The following is a 26,012-nucleotide window of genomic DNA, read 5'->3' as shown; positions in this document are numbered from 1 at the left end:
GAAGCCACTATGTTTTATGTTATGTTAGGTTATCTGTGTCATGTCAATTGTGAGGGGGTCAATAAATAAGTTAGTTGAGTCTTATTTATTATATTACTATAAATATATAACACTAATAGCACAGACATCTATTGTTAGCAACTTCTAATATTCTCAATTTTAGTTTACAGAAATCTGCAGGTCGATAAATATTAAACTATAGCATTGATTATAAACCACCCATAGATACCTCACTCTTAGGTAAAAACGAATTCAGTGTTAAACTCAGCCCACGTACACCTCTTGGCCCCTCACGCCTAAGTACTACCTGACTGTATGGTGGCGACATTATTGAAATATTTGCCAAGATTAAAAAATAAATTTGAGTTGCCTGTTCCGGCCATTGTCTAGTGCAATAGACGACAATATAAGGATGGCATTCAGCATTTTCACAAATAATTTTAACGTGCTTGTAATTTATATTATTGAATTTCGATTTTACTTAGCAGAAAAAACGCTAAAAATTGATTAATGAAAGCAGTAGAGGTTTTATAAAAATTATTTATTTATCAATACAATACAAAAAATAACAAAATATAAAATACATAATAAAATTAGCAGTGATAAATTACATCTCATTTAAATTACTTTTTTGTAACTTTTCAAACAAATTAATTTCCAGAATTGATGCAAACTAAAATATTTCAAGCTAATATACAGAATTTATTTGAAGATTTAGTTTATTCACTCACGGTAAAATATTGCAAAACCTCCTAATTTTAAAGAATCGCTTGGATTTACTTACATGAAATTTGGCTTACGCCTAGGCAAGATGTCAAAGAAAAAAAGATGATGCTTTTGCACTATGGTTCAGTATCACACCTTCTCAGGAGTGAAAAAATATATGTTCAAGATAAGTTCGGAAGTGCCTAAAATCAGTTAAAAAAATCTTCCAGTTATGTAGCAAGCCGCGCATCATGAAAACCAAACCTGTGTCGGCAAGTTTGTTTGTGCTTCCTAAAGCACCTTAATCTTAAAACCCTTCTATAATATCATCTAATTTATTGTACTCCAATTGTTTTTTCAAAGAAATCTCATCAAACATTAACACACAAATTTTTTCCCACTCATCCATTGTCTCTGCTTCTTTCTTCAACTTGTCAATTAAGGAAGTATTTAAACCAGTTCTTAATTTTATAACACGCAACCAAGTTTGAATTGTTTTTACTGAAGGTAATATAAAGTTAAGAGATCTAATTAAAAATTTGTAACAACTAGGAGACTTATAATAAATGACCAGAGTTCTGGCCATTTATTATAAGTTTTCATTATATTATTCTGGCCATTTCAATCTTTTTCATTGTGACTCCATTTTGAACGAGTTTTGTGTGAAAACTGCATATTAACAAAGTGTGCAGGTATTTGCTTTTATTTTCTAACAGTATCTGTAACATGAATTTGGTTTCCGATTTTCTGTTTTTTTTTTGTTGTTCTTCTACAAAGCTGACTGTTCTTCTGACGGCACTTCTTCTTTAAAGCATTTACTTGATACTCCAATTTTTTACCTTCTCCGTCAATTCAGTTTCAAGTTTTGTGGGCAAATTAATTTCAAAACTGGAAATATCACTGAGACTACAACTTGATCACTTAGGCGATGGAGGTGGCCTAACCATACAATCGCCACTTGTAGATCTTTTACGTTTCGTTCCGCAATAAACGTATGTAGAGCATACTGGTGATGTGTCACCTAAAATAGGTAATCATTGAAATGTATGTGTAATTTTAATTAATGCAAAACAAGCATCTCCATTATTTCTGGAGTGATACTAACAACGCATTCATATTTAAAAAAGTCTCTTTTGATTTAATTGTATAAAAAATATATAAATCACTCAATATCAACTGATTTTATACAAAATATATTTTAATAGTATTATTCTCATTGACAAAGCGCATTAGGCAAACATAAAAATATTTCTAAAGTTGAATACTCACCTAAATAAGTTGCTAACTGTGTAAATTTTGGAGGAACAGCATTTTTCCTTAATAACTTTTTTTGGTCACTTTGGTAAATATGTTCCACTGCAAAATAATGCTGGCAAATTACCCTCTGTTTCAGGTCACTGATATCTATCAATATAATATCAATATTCCCGCAGTTTTTTTGCCAAATTTTTGTGCGCTCTACGTCTTTGAGGGGAAATTTAAAGAAAGATATATTACTATTTGTTCCATCGTTTCTTTCAAAACATCCCGCGTAAACACACTTATGAGTTACAGAGGTCATTTTATCTAAAATGTCCTTTTTTTATAAAATTCCGCTATAACTTGTCATAACACTTGTCACAGATAATACACCTATAGGGTAAGTTCGGCCCTGACATTACTCCTACCTCCTCGCAAGTCAAAGAGAGAATGAGAAATCTCAATACGTTTTTCGAGTAACGCCATCTAGTTGTTAATACGTCTTTCGGTTACCACGAGGTGAGCTATCTAGTGGGTGGTTTATAATCAATGACTATAGTATTTTATTGTGAGTGCCAGAGGTAGCGCTCATGGCCTCCTTATTAAAACATCACTCGTGAAGCCGTGAGCACCAACATAGGTACTCAGGTTCAAAATGGTGTGAAATACTTAAAAAGATAATTAACCCCCAAAAGATTCTTACAAAGGCCTAAATTAAAATAATAAATTCAACAATTTTTAATTTATATGAAACAATTTTTTTTTTATTGTTACATTGCATGTTTACAATCTACTCTATACACAAGAGTAATAAGAATAAGTAAATAGTCTGTAAGTAAATTGACGTGAGTTAGGTACCGTCCAGTGATGGTTCTCTAAGTATTATTCGATAGGTCTTCTGGCCATACCCTCTTCAATCTTCTTTCAGCAAGTGGTTGGGTGAATAAGTTATTTATCAGTTCGTTGTTGTGATCAGTGGTGCGATTTTTATATTTTATTGAGTGATTCTTTATTATGTCCTTAAGTATATGAAACAATAACGAGTAAATATTTGTCTCTTTCGAGATTAATTGCAAACATCTGTTGCAATTTGGCAACTGCTGATTCGATGATTGTCAAATCTGTCCCCTAATTTATCAAAGGGTAATTGCCAAAAAAAGTTTCTAATAATTAACTGCAATTAATCTCCAAAGAAACAAATATTACTCATTCTTGTTTTATATAAATCAAAAATTGCAGAATTCATAACATAATATAAACAAAATGTACTTTTCTAAAGCTTTATCTTTTTATATTTAAAGCATACAGCATCTACATTATAAAAACATGCCAACACTGCTAAACCGAAATGTTTTGTTCCATATTTGACATTTGCGGCTATAACCAGCTTGTACTTTCGGTAAACTCAACCCCACATGTGGTACTCATGGCAATCAACCTGTTAAACAACACTTAGAATGGGGAATTTTACCACGATACAGAAATACCGGTATGCTACTCAAGGAATACAAATATGTACTCAAATCAATGTGTACATCATCAAAATGAAATTATGTGGCAACAGCTATTAGTTATGCTGGAGAAAATGGACTTATGCCAAAAGATAGTTACTGGAAAGAAGCTGCTGTAATTGTTCAGCTATTTAATGATTGGTTTGATCTTTTAAATTCTCGATGTAAGTTCGTTGCCAATTCTCCAACACGAAATGCATATGGTACACATTTAGATAAACAGTCACGTCTTGTTCAATCACAAATTAACCCCTTAATTTGTAATCTCACATTATTCTTAACTTCTTAATGTATTATAGTTTCACCGTGTATAAGTGACAGTGTAAAACCATATCGTATAATATTTTAATAATTAGTTCATTTACCTACAACTAAATAAATTGCCGAATAATATATTTTCTAATTGAACTTCCTAAGTGTCGCAATTAAGGCGTAGATTAAATTGTAGGGTAAGCAAAGTTTGTTCGTATGGTATGATCGGAATCAATAACCTCTATGCTGAGGTATGAATTATTTGTGAGATTATAAATTGGGGATTTGAGCTCATGTGAGCGCAGTCTACTACAGTCAATCATAAGTAGTTACCTAACGAACATCATATTGTGTAATTACCAGTAGCTGTCAATAAATCAACAATTTTACTCCACAACTTCAACGTTATTATACCTATCATCGTCGACCGACAAGAAGCGGACAAAGGGGCATTTACAAACCGATTCGAACCTCAAATCCAAGTTCGAGACTTTCCACGTCTACTGGATGAAATGTCAGAAATGGTCAATTCAATGCGGGTTGGTAAACATAAAGGACTTAGTCCATTTCAAAAATGGAAAGTGCTTACTAATATATATCTGAAAGAGTTACTTTCTTACCTACAAGCTAAATACAACGTTGACTATATTTTAACTTCGAGGTTGAATCAAGACGTGCTAGAGAACTTTTTTTTATATTCGATAAATGGGTGATGCAAATGATCATCCTTCGGCAATAGATTTTAAATATAGATTAAGGTGGTATATTTTAGGAAAACATTCGGCGGCGATCTTTACAGAATGTCGCAATACTATTGAAACTAGTGAATCCTGCGTAAGTAACAGCTCAATAGAAAGTCCTCAATTGCAAAGCGATATTTCGACGTCAGAAGATATTTGCTTGACACAAAAAATGCTGTCTAATTTGGTAGAAAAAACTGAAGGTTCGAAAGAAGCTCACTACTTGGAGGAGGATCATATAATTGACAATGACGTTTTGAAAGTCGCAGACAATTATGAGGTTAAAGAAAAAGTTCATCGGGACTCTTTGAAGTATGTTGTTGGTTTTGTTGCATACAAATTCAAGCATAAATGTAGTTTAAGAAACCCTACAAAAACTTATGAGACATACAAGGAACCAGATACAGACAGTCTCTAGAGGTTCTCTTTTTAACCCAAACGAAGAATTGTGGGAAGCTACACTAAAAATGGAATCATTGTTTTGTACAATCCATGAAAGCTTTTTATCAAAAAAACCTAAAATCTTTCAACAGTTGGCACAGAAAACTTTAGTTCAGCTTGAGAATACCACGATACCATTTGAGGTACTCCTGTCTCAGTAGGAAACGCACATATATAAGCTTAAGAGAAATGAACACACAGATTAGTTTCAGTAACTATTAAAGAAAACTCGACAAAAATATGTCAAAGATTGTTAACTTTAAGAAATAAATTTTAATAATGTAGTATAAAATATTCAATAAATCATTATTATGAATTGTCGGCCGGATTCATTACTGAAACTTTGTTGGAAAATGCAAGTCAAAGTTCGAAGATATTTTGTAACACATTAATTTAAAACAATTTTCTCTAATTTTAAATGTTAATTAAGTGATTCAGAAAGTGTTTTTAATATTTATTAACCATTCTGCATACTTTGTTCAAAATACACGATTTTGGAAATATTACAGTAATGAATCCGACCATCGAAATATGTATAAAATAGAATTAATTTTTATGCTTATTAATTGAAAAGACATTATTATATTCCTATATTAATATGAATATACAGAGTTTATGTAGTGAAACGTAAAAAAGTTTTTTTATTTCTCAATAATCAGAAAACCTATACCTAAGAAAAATAAAAACATTGTAAACTACACATCTTATAATAAAGAGTGCCAAATATGCATGATTATATATATTTAAAATTAACCGACTAACAGGACAAGCGTTAGTGTTCTAACAGAAACTGTTTCGCACGTGACGTCACACAGTGCGAGAGAGATAGAGCTAGCGTGCGCAATAGCATACCGGTATTTGTGTATCGTGCTCATTAATTGACAAGTAAAATTCCCTACTCTAAGAAACGATATAATTTAAGGTTTTATCACAGTTTAACCCTAAATCTTTCCCCCTAGAATAGTTAAATAATTAAAACAATGTCATTGAATACTTTGTCTCCACTGATTTGTATGGAAATTTCGATTTAGGTTATACTTACCCTCCACTGGACTTGTGCCGTTGGCTGCTTTTTATTTTTACGGGTGAAAACTACCTCTATAGAAAAAAAAATCATATAATTGTAAACTCAAGCAATTTCGAATCATTTAATTATACAGTGACATTAAATTTGGATTTCTGTACTGTTTTAATTTTTTACCACATAATGTCTACCCTTATAAAGACCACCCATTGCGAAAAAATTTGAATAGTTGTAGTATTTTTTTTTTCATTGAAACTATAAATGCAATAATGTTTTTAATCATAATAATAATTACATTATAATGTAATAATAAATATTATGAGTTTATTTTATTTCAACTTAAAAAACAACCCTTATTAGTTTGTAAGGATGGCTGAAAATATATCTATGACTTAATACCACATTATTATGTGCATCTTACAATGCTCCAGTATACGTGTTCTGATATCTCCTAGAATATGTGATTGGTTTTTTACTTATAACTTGGTTAGCTATGAAGTGCTTAAAAAACTGTTTTGTAAGTTTTTTAAGGGCTATTCGCTCCGTGCGTGACTGACGCGACACCTACCGCCTTCATCTGACAGTTTTGGACCTACCAATTTTCAGGTTAAACATATGACATATGTTTGACATTGTTAAATACATGCGAAATTGACAATTATTAATAATTAACTTTTTAATTATATTTTTTTAGTTTATGTACAAAATAAATGTAGTATTAAAAACTGGGTTTCTCAAAATTCATCAAAATATATCTTTTCAACCACAAACGGAAAAGAAAGGGAAAAATCTAGTACTGGCAAATCAAGTTATTCACGTGAAAGAGCATATATTTAAAAACAATAATAGTAAAAGTTATAATATAAAAGCTAAAGTCATCAGGCACTCTGCAGTTAGCTTGAAGCCTTATAAAATAACATTTAAGGTAATTTTCCTATTTCAATTGCATAAAAATGAAGTTATGTGATATTTACTTTTTCATATTAATAGCACGGATCCATCTTTTTCTCTTCTCTAATTTATATGTAATCTTTGGGAACCTATAAAAACTACACTTACTATTTTTGCTATTATTAGCACAATTAAATACGCAATATGTATTTGCACCCATTTTTGATAAAATTTATGCGTAAAAAGGTAGGTCCAATTGTGTCATATTTCGCCGCTACGCACGTTGGCATCGTTTCAAAGTACCCCTACCATGGTCACGCACGGAGCAAATAATATCATTTAAATAAATTTTTTAGCGCTTATTTTTAAATGGGTTGTACTTGAAAAGGCTTGAACGAGTCATTAATCACGAGTGTATGCAAACTTTGAACAGAAATATCTTAACCAATTTTTGTCTTACAGAAAACAAAAAAACCAAAATGTTCAGAAAAGCAAAACCTATATTTTTTTACTCTAAGATTTTTCGTACCACAAGTTACTTTGAAAAAAAGGCGTTATACAGTTCTTTGTATGTCCCTAATGAGTATATAATTAAGGATTTAAAGATAAAACAATCTTTGTAAAAGCAAATTTCAGTTATTGTTTAAATGAGTAATACAATATTTTGGGGTTTCAAATATAAAATATTCTCCTTATATTCTTTAATGTTGCAACGCCACTGCATAGCTATTTCTATTGTCTACGCGACAAAATATTTCGTGGAACTGTTCGGCACTACATTTGAAACCAGCTATACATCCGAATGACTTTTGTCTTAAAAAATGTCCTTTAAGTACTGAGACTGTTCACTGTACTTGTAATATTACTTATATTGTTAAAAAATAAAATAAACTTTTTGTTTGTATATTCATGCTCATTGGTTATTTCCAATTTAGATGGATTGCTGGTTATTCTACAAAAGTTTCATACTCTCATCCACTCTATATTGTTAAATTTTTGCTAGAACATTACGTCACTCCCATAGAGCATTAATAAAAATTTATAAATAAATTAAAACCATGATTTGACGTAAAAATAAAATTTCAACAATCCCGTCCCTGGTGTTATTAGTCACTGTCATCATAAAATTGCCAGTGGTGCATTATCGAAAGATTCCACCTCATCCGCCTTTTAAATAACTTCCAGAAGAAATAATAATTCCAGCACATTAAAAATCATCCCAGCCTGCGGCGAGGTTTATGCTACATTACCCTGTCTGATCAATTCTAACCCCTACTTGCGTTTTCTTCTTTTGGCTATAGGGTGTACGTGATATCTTATTCGCTTACTAGAAATATGTATCATCGGGTGTATAAAAAATGTGAATAAATGTTTATTACGAAATGTATGTTCATTTACACCGATCCAAGTCTTTAATAAAGAACATAATAGGCCAAAATAAGGTAGGGTATGAGGAAAACATGTCATAATTGGAAAATACGCAATATATAAATGAAAAAATTACAGCAAATTTTATATAATTTAGTTTACTTATTTACTTCTGACAGTCACATAATCATTATGAAATTAAACTTTGATACTGGGATACCAACTTTCGACAAACTTTTAGCAGGCATTAATAGTGAAAAAACTTTCACACATTTCAAGAGACAAATTATGGAAATTTTACACGAAACTTAGTTTGGGAGAAACACGATAGAAAATCTGTGCTTGTACAGAAAAAGGAATTCATTTGTTGGAGGAGGCGATATTTAAGAGAGATTCTTAAATTGAGAAGAGAATTTATCTGGATGAAAAATGTATTTGTCAAGATAAATAGGTTACAAGTGCTCGGCGTTTGCTGAAGATTTGTCTACTGGATTACAATTTCCTAAATTCATAAAGTCTTTTACAAAAGTGAGCTGCAACGGAAGTTTGTGAAGAAACCGTGAAGTCACAACTCATTTTTGGAAGCATAACTTTCTTGTCGCGGACTACGGGCGGAATGCATTGATCGGTGCAATGGATCGCGCAGAGGTATGATAAAATAAAAACGACAGAAACACAATTTAACGAAAGATGCCGCGACCACAGACTACGTGGAGTAGTAAACACAGTCTCATGCGTGTTTCTTAATAAAATAAATTAAATTAAAAGCCATCGCTCCGTGTGTAGACGACAAGAAAGCTTTGCTTCCCATCCTCTGTCACTCCCGGAGTGGCACATCTCGTTTTGTGATGGAACGAGGACTTAGTCAGTTAGTATCAACAACAGATCTGGAGAAGAGAAAACTTTTCAGTAGACTAACATATGATGTGAAATCTCTCAGATCACTTAAAACAGATACACAACTGTTATATATTTATAGTAATATAATAAATAAGACTCAACTAACTTATTTATTGACCCCTCACAATTGACATAACACAGATAACATAACATAAAACATAGTGTCCTCTTTTCTAAAGGTACTTTCATAACAACAACAAGCAAAAATATTTATTGGATTAGAAAATAGATTATAGAAAAGCATTATCAAGAGTTATTAATGGAGAATGGGAACCAATTTTAAGATACAGGGGGAAATATAAAGTTCCATTTTCAAGAAAGGGAAATAACAGTTAAAGAAATTGGATCGGCTTTAAAAGGTATGAAAAGCGGAAAAGTCACTGGATCCAGGATTTTGATTTAATTAAAAATTCTCCTTTAATTACAATAGTAGAATTTTTTAATGACTTTGTGAATGAAGCTCAAACACCTGATTTATGGAGACCTGAAGTTGGTTTCCCGTTGGATCCCATTTGCTCACAAAAGAGCAAAAGTGGTTCGCGTCAATTGGTGTCGAAAAACATTGGAACGGTTCAAGAAAGGAAGCCCAAAAAACGTTTATAGTATTGTTAGTGGTGATGCGTCTTGGATTAATCCTACGAAATGGAAAATAATCGCCAATCTGCTGTGTGGGTGTTTCACGATGAGGATAAACCAACAAAAGTGATCCGTTCTCGAAGTGTGTCAAAGAAAATGGAAAACGTAAAACTCTTTTTGTCGCACTTTAATACAATAGTCGAATTGATAAAAGTATTTAGAATAAAAATTTAAACAAATAATTTAATATTGTCATTAATTGGATGACATTTCTGATGACTTTTAAATTTTGACCGTTTGAGAATCGTTACGAATCGAATTCTAGTACTACAACTTTATTGACAGATTTCCTTTAAATTTTTTACTTCTCATTTAATGTCTGTATTTTATTAATTATTTTTCATACACTTTTTAATTTAAACCTGTTTAGAATAAATATATAATGACTAGAAACGAATTGATGGAGAGTAGTGAAGACCGTTATTTCGTGACGCCTTCTCGTGGAGCGTCTTCTGAGACACTCGCCTCGGCATTTTACTATAGAGAAAAAGTAATAAAATGCCAGTATATAAGCTTCGCTTCAAAAAATTGTAGCAGCTGTAATCCACTGTGAATATGAAATGCTTAGTAACAAGAGCCGGGCAGGTACTGGTAAAACAGGTATTGGGCCAAAAGAATTCCTTAAACTTCCCATGAGAAATTTGATGACTTTTATCAAGAGCACAGGATTTCCTCGTTGAAGTTAATGGAAGGAGAGAGTTTTGTACAAAGGACTTACGATTAACTGCCAGAGACAAGAAGTGTGTCGCCGATTCTAGAAAGAGGAAGACAGTACTGTGACATGCAAAATTTTTCTATTACTGACCTGTAATTTCAATACTATGTCTATAGAGATTATTAATTTTTATCACTTCGAATACGTATAAGTGCTTAAAAGACCCTTGATCTTAAAAGAACTTTTTCGTAATAAATTATGTTTGTGGCTATATTATTCCATAAACGAATTCGTTTTCTTTTAAACCACTCCATGCCAATATTAATTGTGCATAATTTTTCTTAAAATTTTATTGGTTTTTAGTTAAAAGCGTTCTAACGCGTATTATTTTCTCATAGGAATAAATATTTCGAACCAAAGTACACATCCCTTCCCAAAAATTAATTAGCTTAGGCTTAATTTATAAAAAGCCAAAATGCGATTTTAGTTGTCAGTTGCTAGTTTTTATTTGTATCAATATGCATTCAGACGTGCATGTTTGTAGTTAGTTCCGATTAAGAAACTCAAAACTTTGTGGTAAGTTGTTCACTATTCGTCTTTAATTAATTGCGATAGTAAGAGATCCTTTTTTCGTTTATTTGTAGAGTCCAACTGGTAATTCATTTGTTGCAACTAATATTCAAAGACAACCTCCTTCTGTCATGTCGAGGCCAACCGCCCTTATCAATATTTTTGCCTAAGAGACAAAGATATTGTATTTCAACATCTTGAGGACCACCATCTGTTTTTCTCCATGCTATGGCCCTATCATCATAGGTCAACAAACTATTGTGAGTGCCATATTTTATAATGGTAATGTTTTTTTGCTGTTAGGGACAGCAACTTTTATCATTTTTTGTTGATAGTTTATTTTTAGTTTTTTTTTGAGTATGTTACTAAACGTAACATTATAATTTGGTAACGTTAATTTAAGTAAAACGGAACAATGGCCAATGATATTCGTTCGGATTGTAGTCAAGTATTCATTTGATTTTAATTTTTTTTGTTATAAGATATTAAAGTTTTGCTTGAGTAATTTCCGTAATGATTTTATTATTTAAATTGTATAAATGACTGCAATTTGTTTTAAAGTATAAGATTCTTGATGGCAATATGTGTCATTATGTTTTTTATTAATATGAATTTATTAATAAAATATTTTGAGTATGAATAAACAATGTTTATTGTGTTTTTTTTTTTTAATTCGTGTTTGAAAGTTTATTAAACATTTTTTTGTGATATAATATTTTATTTTTGAGTAGAGACGATATAAATTATCTGAATTTTGTTGTAGAAGATAATATAATAATTCTTCTAAAGTATTTTATTGAATATATAACCTTTTCTTGCAGCTTATGGCTAGATATGTCAATTTTTATAGCTTTTTGTCGATAATTTGCTGATACGTTTTCTGGCGTGTGCTTTTCTGATGTTTTTGAGACAAATGTTTGTTTAGTTTATTTATTTTCAAGTTCCTTCATAAGTTTCAGGTTAAAACTTATTGGCGTCCATTTTGTTTTACAGTTTAGCTGTATTCCGTGCTTTCTGTTTTTCAAACTGTGATACTTTGTTATCTATTTATTATCTATCGTTTTTCTGTCCATTTTGGTCTATAGTTTTTACCACCTATATCCTTACCATCCCCAATAAAGCTCCCTGATTTGAGCAACGTGGTCTTCGTTAATTATTGTGAATGAAAATCGTTTTATTATCAACATTTGTCAGCTTTTTTGCAACAGCACATTTAATTAATTCGATATATCCAAGAATTTAAAGAAATGTTAGTGTTAAAATTAAGTTTTTCCAATTTAATTTCTTGTTATATATTTAGGTGTTATTATTATTATTACAGGTGACTAATATTGTTTTCCGAAAGAAATTTGAGAATTGGGAATTCCTAACATAATTATTATGCCCGAAGCAAACCCTCTCTAAAATGTAAGCAAGCACTGCAACCCCACCTGAACCGATCTCGAATAACGTAACTGGTAACGTGGTCAAACGTAGCAGATGTATGAGCTAACCCAATTAGGATATGAGTTCTGCAATAAGCAAACAGTTGAACCCGTCGTCGTCGTATTCGTTGTCTTGGCAACCCCCGCCATCGGGCGTTTTTAGCTTCTTAGACAAAGGCAGACCCGTAGAAGAGAGCTAACTCATCTTTAATAAGGCGATCAATTATGAAGCGAACAGAACTTCTGTGCACAACTTTCCACTGTGTGTAATTATATTTTTCTAATTACGTTTTCCATTTCTTTCACATCAGATTTATTTTAGATATATCAGGTATTTTTCCAGTTCAATTTGGAAAGTTCGAATGGAAACAGAGCTGTTTTATTTCGATTAAAATCACAAAAAAAATATATAATAAATGAATCCTTTAAAGTATACAAAGTAAATTATAAAAAAATAGGTACCTCGAATAGGTTTTACAATTACCACATTTCGTATTTTGAAGGATATTCTAATATTTATGCCAGATTTAAATTGGCTCCATTTACGTCCTAAGGTATAACCAACGGAAAATAAAGATAATTTAACAGCTCATAGTTTGGGGTTATGCAGAATTGATTGTTACATTTTACGCGAGTCATGATGTTTTAAAAATATTTTTGAAAATCATTCATGTAGTAGCACAAGGCGTTAAGATTTTACATGCAAGGACGAAATTATTTAGAGCTTTACAGAACGAGAGCTTTTCTGTAGAAAAAATTATAAAAAATCGTAAACTTAACTTTCGGGTAGTGGCGCTATAGTTTCTTAAAAGTTTAGTTTCCCCGGTGTCATAGACCAGGTGGGTCTAAAAAATAGAAATAGAGGATTTTTCTTTTTATTTTGTAGGAATTTAGGTAAATATATTAAGACGTTTTAATAAAAAAAATAATTTAAATTTTATTTAGCTAAACAGAACAATGATTTAAATAGTTCTTGAAAAAACAAAACGATACACTTTTATTGTAGTTCCCTACAGTTCTGACATACACCTGTGATATGTTCCAAACACATAAATGCATTGCATTTGTAGCAGAAAAAACGAGTTTTTCTATTCTTCCTCCAGCCGCAGTAGATGCACCTTCCAGCAGGTAATGGCATTTCTTGATTTTCCGATGCATCGAGTTAGTTCCATAAATCTCAGCTTCGGCGTCCTCGGAAGATTGCTAAGAACTGCTTTCCTTTTCAAATGTGGATGAACCCATGCGTTTGCTAAATTTCTTAACAAATGTCGTCGCCTTATATTTAGGTCTCCATTGTTTGCTTTATACAGTGTGTAAAAGCCAAATGGAATAAATTCATTATTTAGGTTACTGTACATATTTATAAAAAATCCCGAAACACGCCAAATTTAAATTATAACTTGACATTCTTTAACGTGAAAATGCAACCCCTACCTTCAACCCCCTTAGAATGACAGGTACAACCCCCAATTTTTAAAATAGGAAGTATAGGTTTGTGATATATCGTTTGAAAGGTCTTTTCATTCTCCATTCAAAAATGTTGTCGCTTTCAAGTTTATTAAGATTAATTAAGATAAAATAAATTAAAATCATGTGGTTAAAAACTAAAATGTAATGCAAAACGTAATAAAATGTAGAACACGAAAAAGAACTATGAATGTTAATGAAGTATATGTTCAAAATGTTCACCGCGAACGTCTTGGCAACATCCTAATCTCAAATAAAACTGTCTTCTAACATTATTTAACATAACAGGCGTGATCGACCTAATCGCAAGCGTTATTCGTTCTTTTAAGTCATTTAAATCAGAAGGTTTAGTTTTGTACACATGGCTCTTCACATATCCCCATAAAAAGAAATCTAATAATGTAAGATCAGGTGATCGCGCTGGCCATTCAATCGATCCTCGCCTCCCTATCCACCGATTGGGAAATATTGTATCGAGGTACTGCCGGACATTAAGTTGGTAATGTAGTGGTGCTCCATCCTGCTGAAACCAATCGTATTCGCTGGAACTTGAGGGTTTCCTGGATCAGGATATAAATTTGCCAACGTTGGAATGACATCATTTTGAAGTAGTGCCAAATAATTGTTGCCATTCAAGTTGCCCTCAATGAAAAAGGGACCAATGATATTGTTTCCTACAATCCCTGTCCAAACATTAACTTTTTGAGGGTATTGAGTGTGTTCTTCTCTCATCCAGTGAGGATTTTCCGTGGCCCAGTAGCGGCAATTTTGCCGATTTGCATGACCGTTAAGTGAAAAAGTACACTCATCAGAAAACATAACGTCTTCTAATTGGATAATATTGTTATCCAATATGTCCATCATTTGCTCACAAAAAAAAGTTCTATCAAAATCGTCTTCCATGAGCTCCTGAGTAGGTATCATCTTATAGGGATGCAATTTATTTTCTTTTAATATGTTTACTATCGATGTATGGCTAGCATTGAATGTAGTGGATGCCTGTCTACTCGATGTATGTGGATTTTCCTGAAACTCAAGCAACACATCTAATTTGAGTTCATCACTCAGTGCATTGGCAGCTGCTTTTTTTATCTGCCTTACATGACCAAACTCGCGAAACTGCTTCTCTATTTTACTTATTGTTCTTTGGGATATAGGCGGTAAATTAGGAAATTTCTCATGAAATAGGCGAGTTACTTCCTGTTGTGTTCGGGTGTTATCTCCGTAACCAATCATTTGTAAAACTGTTATTTTATGCATTTCCGTTAATCTAACCATTTTTCAGAATTGAATTGAACGAACTTTTTACCTAAATTAAAATACTGACAACTTAAATAAAACAATTTACTAATGCGTGTTAGAATAACGTTGCCACGGAAATTCCGTTAAGTTTTTTAATGGTTACCATGTAAAAACCACATTGTTATGGTTTTTGTTCACTTTCTCATTATCAAGACCTAAACGGCAAATAAGTTTTGAGTATATTTTAGCGAATTTCGGTAACCACATGATTTTAATTTATTTTATCTTAATTAATCTTAATAAACTTGAAAGCGACAACATTTTTGAATGGAGAATGAAAAGACCTTTCAAACGATATATCACAAGCCTATACTTCCTATTTTAAAAATTGGGGGTTGTACCTGTCATTCTAAGGGGGTTGAAGGTAGGGGTTGCATTTTCACGTTAAAGAATGTCAAGTTATAATTTAAATTTGACGTGTTTCGGGATTTTTTATAAATATGTACAGTAACCTAAATAATGAATTTATTCCATTTGGCTTTTACACACTGTATATGACCTAAGTATTGATTCCTGCAACATTTAATAATGTGTAGAATATTACCGTGAACCATCTTCTGCTATTCCGGGAGAAGTTGTAACTAACGCACAACTTTGAGTATTACTGATTTAGGTTTATCGCCACTGTTTATGTCAAGTCATCATGATGGTGCATGCTTGACATTAAAATCACATTTTTGCGTTGCTTTGGGATATAAGAAACGATTGTGGTATCCTCTGGAAAGCCAAACATGATTGTATGGATTGGACTTTTAGTGGGGTTTGAAAACTCGACTGGCATTTCTTTTTTATTTTTTCTTAGCATTCCAATTGTAGTTATTTTGTAATCCCGAAGCAACTTTCCCACAAGTGGAACCGATGTAAACCAGTTATCCATTGTCAAGTTAACGCGTGAACCAGAAATGTGTTTGCACAATCTTAAAACCACATCACTAGGTTTGTTAGAAAATTTATATGGGTCATCGGGTTGGGATTCTACGTAGACTTCCATTTTTAAAGTGTAAAATACTTTTTAATCACAAACTGCAAATATCTTGAGTCCGTACTTATTAGGTTTTGAGGGAATGTACTGACGGATCGAACATTTCCCTCTGAAAGCAGTGAGGATCTCATCAATGGTAACAAATACTGAATGATTGTAACCATTTTGATAACTGGTCAAACATCACACGCATGGTAGCTAGCTTGTCAATTTTTGATCGCTCTGCGCGTGTTTCCTTATCATCAAACCTAATACAACGAAGGAGAAATCGGAACCTTTGTAGTCATCGTAAGATTAAAAAATGTGTATACCATAACCATCTCTCCTCTAAACATCTTCTGCACTGGCACGATTACAGTGACCTAGCCCAGATAAATACAAGAGTCCTATAAAAGTACGGATTTCCATTTCATCAGTGAGATTAGCATTTCGGTCTCGTGAATAGATTTCTTGAATTTATATTATGTATTTATTTGTATTTTCCGCAATGATACCAATTATCGTGCCATCCAAGAAATAATTCCAAATCCCGACAGCGTCCTTTAAATTTTCAGTACTTTTTGTAGACCCTGGTAAGCGAATTATTATGTTATCCTGTCTTGTTCTAGCGGTTCTGGGCTTTGGAGGATGCTTCTTCCAGTGAGTTGTACGGTTCTTGCCTAAAACAATAAAAATCACTTGCTAATACATATTTTAGTTTTTTACCATACCTATATAGAAATGACGGGCAGACAAACGAATGATATCTCCTGTTCTGATTCACTATCGTGATTTATAACTTCCTCAATATTCTCCTCCTCTTCCTCTGATTCATCTTCGCATGGCACTGATTCAATATCAGTATTATCTAGTCCTACTTCTTCTAAAAGTTTCTGCAAGTAAGCTTGCCAGTGCTCGTAATCCCCCCCTTGCTAAAATCTAGCAATCTTTTAATTAGAATTAGAGCAATTTACAAATATCTAAGAGCTTACCTAGGAATATTTTTGTAGCGATATTAGTGGCGCCGGTCTGAGACACCCGAAAGCTCTTTACTATACCACACTATTACACTGCAATGGTCACACGACGACTAACCGTCAGTCACAACGGTACACAAAAGTACTGAAATGTTCGCCACTACCCAAAGCAACCTGACTTGTCAATGGTAATGTAGACATAAGTAGGTACCTAAACATTCTAAACTAATAATTTTCCGAAACAAAAATAGATTAGATACTAACCTGAAAGTTATTGAATGTTTGATTGTAAATATATAGGGTGTTTTTAGTTATCATTGTTGCTGGCCAAATGAGACGTGATTTTAAAGCAGTTACAATGACCTCTCAATTTTAAGGTAAGACTTTTTGGAGAGAACACATTTTAAAATTTACTTTATTTTGTATCTGCTTACTTAAATTACCATTTAGTTGATTAAATCTTGAAATTGATGACCACCCCCCTCCCTACATTAACAGAGATTTGCACATTGTAAATGTAATGCAAATCTTTCAAAGCCGTTCGTTGTGTTGAATATATTTTACTTTTTAAGTATCCCCATAAAAAGAAATCAAGGGGCGACAAATCTGGTGACCTAGGAGTTCATTAAATACTGCCAATTCTCTCATTTCCGTTTTGTGGTAAATGTTGATCTAAATACTGACGTACAGTCAAATATAATGAAAGTTTTCAATAATGTCAATCAAGGAAGAGTCGAAAACGTCTTCTGGTAATTACCAGGTAAAAATATGAATCCATAAGCATCGAAAATACAGGTTCATGATAAATAGCGGCAATTATGGTGATTTACAATCCTCGTGAAAAAACTATGTTCATCACAGAAACAGATATTAAAATACTGCTTTAGTGATTGTTTTACAAAATACAGCGATCATAATCATTCTCATTAAATTTCTCACTGAGTATGTATTTTATACGTATAGAATTTCTCCTTTTTTTTGTTTTGTTCATTAAATTGCTGTTGTATTCTTACCATGTGTCACATTTGCTCACTGTTGAATCTATCGGCAACTTTAAAACGCAATTCGAAACATGTTTCGCCAATACGTTATGTTGATGAAACATGGATTCATTTCTATATGCCGAAGATAAAAGAACGTCCAAAGCAGAGGTGAATGGATGGTAAAGGTCCACCGAATTAGCAAAGACCACTGAATCGGCTGGAAAGGTAAAAGTCATTGTTTTTTGAGGTGCAGTAGGTTTTCACATTTATTACTACACCCTATTTTTAATACCTACTGATAAAGGTTACAGCAATAACTGGCGTGTACTATTGACAGAAACCATGTTTGCTAGATTTAGTCCCGTGTGATTCTTTCATGTTTCTATATCACACTATTCTGCATAAATATATTTTCAGACGAACGTGCTATTTCCAAAATTTCAAAATTCCATTTTAATATTTTTATTAACTTAAAAACAGAAGTTCTCTTTACTTCCCTTTTCTAAAAGACCTGACTTTTCAGTGGTGTAGGTACAGTGAATGGCGTTCCGTAGCATATTGAGATGCGACATCCTTGATAATGATGCGTAATCGTCATCTTTTACTTTTATAATCAGCATCATTAGTCGACTAATGTAATCCCTTATCTATCCTTACCAATCTACCATGTCAGTCTGGTGAAGGGGCTGTCTAACTACTATACATCAAAAACTGTTTTTAAAGTTTCATAAATTATGTGAAAAGTAAAAGAAATCTACGACATTAAGCGTTAAGATTTATTAAGTAAAAATATTGGTAATGTAATTTACACTAAGTATAAATAATTATTTGAAATATCTTTTTTAAAACAAGATTTTTTAATCTGTTCTGCTAGACCAATAAACCATAAGATTGAATCTTTAACTGTAAGTTTCTTTACATTGTTATTAACAGACCCGGATCTTAACGGGTCTCTTATTGTTATTAAACATAGTTGGTATGTTTTTGAAATGTCTTAGGGCCCCCGCACACTAGGCAGCCTGGCTGCGACAGCCGATATATATGAGCCGCCAGTTATAGCAGCCAATCCACGGTCAGTTAAAAAGCGGAAAATAAAGAAAATTCTGGTAAATCACCCTCGCAAATTATATTGGTAATTTCTCCCCTTCCTCGTTTCTTCTCTTCTTCAGAATCATTGTAATCTTCAGAAGATATATTCCAAATCGCCTTTCCTTATCCCAAAACGGCTTTCAACTTCCCGAATTAGTTTTTCGGTGTCAAAAGTCAAATGTTGGAGATAGGCCTGGCTGACACGACCAGTGCGCTGAGATTGAATGTCATTCAATCACAACCAAATTAACTTGTCTTCAGAATCCTCACTCGCTTTGGTTGCGGGCTCCCGCAAACCGTCGGGGTTGAGTGGATGCAGCAGCCTGGTCTAGTGCGCCGGGGCCCTTTTTGTAATATCGCCAAAAACTTACTTTGAAGTAAAGCTGATCATTTATGATCAGCTTTACAACATGTGTAACTGTTAACTGCTAAGATGATTATGAGTTCTGACTTTCTCGTGGTCATAAAACGAACCTACCTATTTATAATAATGCCCGTCTTCAAATTTATCTAATATTAATGTGATGAAACTGTAATAACTCAAATTTACCTTAATATTAATATTATTATATTAAATATTATTTTAGACACTATTTAAAGAAACAGAAAGCTAAAATCTTACTTTAAACCGAAGAATTGTTATTCTTGGACGCCACATAATCCATCGTAGGTATAAATATCGTAAGAATCCCTATTTGCTGCATCATTACTTAATACGGCACTGTTTTATTATATACGAAGGTTGGTCAGAAAATAGAGAACGATTACCCATTACGCGCGACGCCAATCTTCCACCGCCGCGACTTCGTGCGTGCTAGTTACCTGTGTCTGTCGCATCAGTATGCGCCAAGTCTCGTTACTGTGTCGTCACGCGTCTTTGAAACTTTCTTCTTAGGGTGCCTGTCTGTTCCGAACGTTGACGATCATTCTGGGTATGATGACTTTGTTGGTTGTTATACAAAATAGCTGTGTTTGGTTTTTCTATACCATGCTCTCTCAGGTTAGCAAGCCAGGATATTCTTCTTTATCCTGAGTCCAAATCCGCAGTTGTGTTCATCCTCCGTAGTACTTCTTCATTGGTGACTTTGGATGATGATTTTCATAGAGTTTCCGCCTTCAATGTCCACGTTTCTACTCCGTATAGAAGCACTGAGTACACGTAATATTTATGGAGCCTTATTTTTGTTTCTAGGGTGAGGTCATGGCTCTTGAACAAAGAGCTCATAATCAAGAATGCATTTTTTGCCTTTCCGATGCGACATTTAATCTCTTAGGTATTGTCCCACGACTTATTGATTATAGTTCCCAAGTAGTTGTACTGTGAGACACGTTGAATTCTCATTTGGTTCATATACAGATTTGCTCCAGTTATGTTTTCCTTGCTGATAATCATTAGCTTGGTTTTGCTGGTGTTTATATCCAGTCCATATACTCTACTTGTTTCCGTTATTTTGTTATTAAGTTTTGTGTTATACAGTGTTTTGCAGCCCTTCTTAGGTATTGGAAAACACTATTGTATCATCTGCATACCGGTTATTTAGCTTGACTCCATTTATTGAGATGCCTTCTTCAATATCTTTTAGAGCCTCTTTAAAAATGTGCTCCAAGTACAGATTGAATATCAGTGGTGAAATTATGCACCCCTGTCTCACTCCCCTTAAGATTTTGACCTGATCTCTATATTCTCCATCTATTCGGAGCACCACTAATTAATTTCAATACAGGTTAGCTATTATTTTTAGGTCTCTTCCGCCAATCCCTGTCCTCTTCGGCACTTCCATCATTTGTTCATGCCTGACTCTATCGAATGCCTTCTTGTAGTCAATCAGGCATGCAGAAACATCACAGCTGATATCTCTACATTTCTGAAACAATACCTGCACGCTAAATAAAGCTTCCCTCATACCAACGGCGTTCACAAATCCAAACACCAAACAAGAACAAGTAATAGAATGAAATCAAAGTTATAAATGGTACGAATTTTGTGCGCAATTAAGGGACGGTACTTATTAAGGGTCATGGTTCATCTGGTGAACTTCTTCTTCATGTACCATGTCCTTTCAGAGCGTGAGTTACATCATAGCTATCTTAATTTGATTCACTGCCACCCTAAATAGCATGCTTTTATCAATACCATACTAATTTCGCAAGTTCTTTAAATATAAAGTCTTCTTCATCCTGGACTGCGTTTGCCTGCTATTTTCTCTTGCATAATATTTTGTAGCAAGTTATATTTGGGACATCTCATTAAATGTTCGAAGTACTCCAGCTTTCTCTTATTAAGCTTTTTATAATCTCGGTAGTCTTGTTGAGACGTTCTAGTATTGTGGAGTTTAAATCTTCTCCACCCAAGAAAGTTTTAAAATGCTTTTTTAGTACCACATTTGGTACTATTTACATATATAGACGGTTTTATATTCTATGATTTATTTATTACAAGTATTCTGGTTTTCCGTATGTTTAGATCCCGACCTGCTTCCTTACAACTCTCAACGACACTGTCAAGTAATATTTTCAGATCTTCTTCCGTAAAAGCTAGGAGTGCTGTGTCGTCCGCATATCGTAAATTATTTATGACTTCACCGTTCACAATTATTCCTTCTTGTTTTTAAGAAACTTCTGAAAATTCTTTCGTTTCAGAGTAAACCTTGGTAAGCAGATGCACCAAGAGGCATTACTTCCGTACTCCTCTTTTAATATTAAGAGTCTGTGAGTCCAAGCCGTCTACTAAAACTGATGTTTGATTCCAATACAAATTTACGATTATGAGAACTTCTCTGCCATCCAAGCCATAGAACTTCGATCAATACATAATGCTTACTACGATCAAATGCCTTTTGGAAGTCAATAAAACAGCTGTATATGTCTACAGATATATCACTGCATCCCTATCCGTGTCAAATATCCTACGGAAACCGAACTGTGTCACTAAGATTCCTCGCATTTATTATAGATACAGCCATGTATTACCTTTCAATAAATGGCTTAACAAACTGATTGTTCTATAATTGGTGTAGGTCTTTGCTGTTCTGTCTTCTAAGATAGAGTTGTTAACAATGAATTGGACCAACCATTAGGTAGGTGTACGCTGGTATAAGTTCTAGCCTCTAAAATATTGCTATCATTTATAAGCTTGTATATTTCACTTGCAATTTCATCAGGACCTGTCGCTTTGACATTTTTTTGATGATTGTATGGCTTGTATTACCTCAATGCGTGTTATTGGGGTATCGTCGCAGCTAGGAATATCCGGAGGTGAACTAATCATATCGTCTTCGAATAGGTTCGTAATGTAATTTTCCCATTCTCTAAGTTTGTCCTCTTCTTCAAATATTACTTTACCATGTTCATCATGTAGCAGTGCAGTATGTCTCTTATTGAAGATACCAGCTGCTTCTTTTACTTTTTCATAAACGTGTCGTATCTATTTTCGAGTTCGTCAATTTCATAACACTGTTTGGCTAGATGTTGACTCTTTGCTTCTCGTGAACTTGTAGTAACGTTTATAATTTCTCTCTCTCCAATGGCGCTACAGCCCAAATCGGACCTTGGCCTCCTCCAAACTATGCCTCCAACCTTGTCGGTCTGGAGACCTTCTTTGGATTTCTGTTCCATCCGTGTTTAATGTAACTCCTAAATATGTGAAACTTTCTACCGTTTCAATATCGTCCTCTAATTCAACTGTGCGTCTGTTTCCCCTAGCTCTTGCCTGTGTTAACTTTTTTATCTTTTGAATATTTATTTCTAGTCCGGTCTCTTTGGCCTTTGATTTTAATTGTGAATATATTTCTGCCGCCTCTTCTGTTCTGCGAGATATGCTGCTGATATCATCGGCATAGGCGGCAATCTGTATTGATTTATTTGTTAGTAGATTACCTCTTCCTATATTTAGCTGTCTTATCACATATTCCAAGGTCAGGTTGAATAGTGTCGGTGCCAGCCCGTCTCCTTGCTTTAATCCTTAGACTATCGTAAAGTTTTCTGTGAGCCCATTTTGGACTCTGACGGTTGCTATTGACGAATCCATTGTTGTTTTTACCAGTCGGATGTATTTTTGGGGGATATTAAAGCTCTGCAATATTTAATATAACTTGTTCCTATTAATTGAGTCGTAGGCTTGTTTGAAATCTATGAATATGTTGTGGACGTCAATGTCGTATTCCCACGATTTGTTGTAAGATTTGTTTCACTGTGAATAGTTGGTCACTTGTAGATCTTCCTTGTCGGAAACCGGTTTGATATTCCCCGACAATATTTTCAGTTCGTTGTTGGAGTCGTTTGTTTAGTATGTAAGTAAAAATTTTGTACGCCGTGCACAAGAGGGTTATGCCCTCTATAATTTCTACTAACCACTAATTTCTACTAAAAAAAAGGAAGATAACTTGCTCGTAATGTTTTTCTTTTATTTTTTAGGAACGTAGATATCCAATCGAAGTAGAGGAAAATATTTCAATGACATTACTCAGAGAGTTAACAGGAATAGACAATCAAAAATGGATATGCAAGACGTAAAAGTACTTTTTGACGGATACTCCAAACTAGATAAAGGAAACTACTATGCAAATTGTTCTTGTGTTTTAATTAAAGGTCCCCATAATGTTATCATTGATACAATGACTCCTTGGGATGGAGATAAATTGCTGAATGCTTTAAGAGACGAAAATATTAGTTGCTCTGACATAAACTACGTAGTGTCAACTCATGGCCATTCAGATCACACAGGATGTAATTATTTGTTTAAAAACGCCATCCATATAGTAGGTTTTTCGATTTCTCACAAAGATAAATACTATACAGATCCAGACTTTAGGAATGGCGAACAATACAAAATTAATGATAAGATAAAAGTAATTCCAACACCAGGACATACATTACAAGACGTCTCCGTCATTGTAGAAACTGACAAAGGAGTGGTGGCTATCACAGGAGATCTGTTTGAAAAATTTGAAGATCTTGATAACGAGTATGTTTGGTTGTCAGCAGGAAGCGATTCCGAAAGTTTGCAAAGAGAAAACAGGATGAAAATTTTGAAAATGGCTGATTATATTGTTCCTGGTCATGGTGCTATGTTTGAGGTCCCAAAGAAATATAAGTAAACTTATTTTGTATTGTAAATCAAATAATAATGCTTTGTATATAAAGTTTTATTTGATGTTTATAAAAATATTTGTTTTTGATTATTCCGAAATTGTATAAATGTAAATAAATGGGTTAAAATAATTATATGTATTTTTATAGTTCACTAAAGTCCTTTTAAAAATATTTCTTAATTTTTTAAATGATATACATACATGGTTGGAACTCTAAGAAATTAACATACATCAAATATAGCTGACAACTCTACACGTTGTCTAATCATCACAGTCATTAACATCTTGCCAGATTTTTGTGGTTTATTATTAAGCTTAAGACATTTCTTTCTCCATTGGCCTCGATCGACTGTTATATAGATAGATAGATTTAGAGAGGTGGTCTTTTGGCCTATTCCACTGCGACCTTTTCAGATCTATTGTGGTCCTCTAGTCCTAGATAACATTCTCTAGCCTGACCCTTTTTATAAAGTCTAGTAGCTTCAAGACTACTTTCCATGTAGATATTTGGCGGTGGATTTTCTTCCCCTAATGCAAAGAACCGCACATTTGCCAGACTGTCACACTAACATAAAATATGCTCTACTGTTTCTTCTTCGAGGTGACAGAATCTGCACAGGTCATCATCTGATAATCCCATCAGCTTACAGTGCCCTGTTAGAAGACCTACTATGGCTTTGATTGTTTTCCTGTCTTTGCTTATTAGGTCTGCCGTAAATTTTGGCAAATGTTCTGTAATGAACTGTTTCGCCTGTCTTTGTCCTGGTGAATTCCTCCACCATTCCAGAGATTTGTGAGCTACCCACTTTCTTGTAGCCGTTCTTTGCAATGCCGCAGAAGGGTTCCGGTCCAATGAATGGCATTGATGAGCCTTGTTTGGCCATTTCATCTGCTTTTTTATTGCCCTTATGACCCTCGTGCCCCGGTACCCAGGCTACCGTAACCTTGCTACGGTCTCCTAGTTTATTTAGGGCACACACGCAATCCCATACTAGCTTAGAATTGACCTCTACAGAATTGAGTGCCTTAAGCGCTGCCTGACTATCTGTGAAGATGGCAACTGTACAGAACGTTCTTTCCTGCCTTTCTATTTCTTCCACGCTGTGATGGACTGCCGTTATTTCCGCCTGGAAAACTGTCACATCCTTAGATAGACTTACCGGGAAATGTATCGCTTGATTTGTCCCTACTATGCCGGCTCCCACACCCTCCGATGTTTTTGAGCCATCCATGTACCAGGTAGCAGCAGCTTGTATGGGTACACCTTTATTCCAGTCTTCCCTGCCTGGTATCTTAATTGTGAACTTATTGTGTTCTGCTATATCTCGTAGCTGTTGCATCGATAGGTTTCCCCATCACAATATCGGCTTTTAGCTCCTCGATTAGCTTTCTGTTGTCAGCATGCATCTGGCGTATATATCGCTGACTATGGATTAATCTGTGAATCACTAATCTGGCTTCGCCCTGTATAAAGATATGAAGTCGTGGTAGATTCAGCAGGACTTCCAACGATGCAGTAGGAGTTGTTTTTATGGCCCCCGTAATACACAGGCATGCTAGCCTTTTTGTATTACCTAGCAGCCTTATTGATCCCACTTGCTACGTCTTTGTCCACCACGTCACCAAGCCATAGGTTATCATGGGTCTAATAACCCTTGTGTATAACCATAGACTCATTTTGGGGTTAACCCCCAATTCTTACCGCACATTCTTCTAAATCTGTCCAGGAACATAGTAGCTTTCTGTGTGGTTTTTACCACACAAAAATACCATTTCATTTGCCAAAG

General features: G+C 33.8%; 1 protein-coding gene across 2 annotated transcripts in view; it reads left to right on the top strand.

The window, feature by feature from the left end:
- Window positions 1-24,355, top strand: part of LOC140448546 (metallo-beta-lactamase domain-containing protein 1) — a 38,891-nt gene extending 14,536 nt beyond the window's left edge. For both annotated transcript variants that reach the window (XM_072541628.1, XM_072541629.1), the window contains exon 2: window positions 23,549-24,355. In XM_072541628.1, coding sequence (XP_072397729.1) covers window positions 23,629-24,231 — 603 coding nt within the window. In that variant the 5' untranslated portion in view covers window positions 23,549-23,628 and the 3' untranslated portion in view covers window positions 24,232-24,355. The remainder of the gene's footprint in view (window positions 1-23,548) is intronic.
- Window positions 24,356-26,012: the final 1,657 nt, after the last annotated feature.

This window comes from Diabrotica undecimpunctata, chromosome 8 (assembly GCF_040954645.1).
Source record: "Diabrotica undecimpunctata isolate CICGRU chromosome 8, icDiaUnde3, whole genome shotgun sequence".
NCBI classification, from domain to species: Eukaryota; Metazoa; Arthropoda; class Insecta; order Coleoptera; family Chrysomelidae; genus Diabrotica; species Diabrotica undecimpunctata.
The sequence above is the reverse complement of the archived record's forward strand: the minus strand, read 5'-3'. Positions and strand labels throughout refer to the sequence as shown.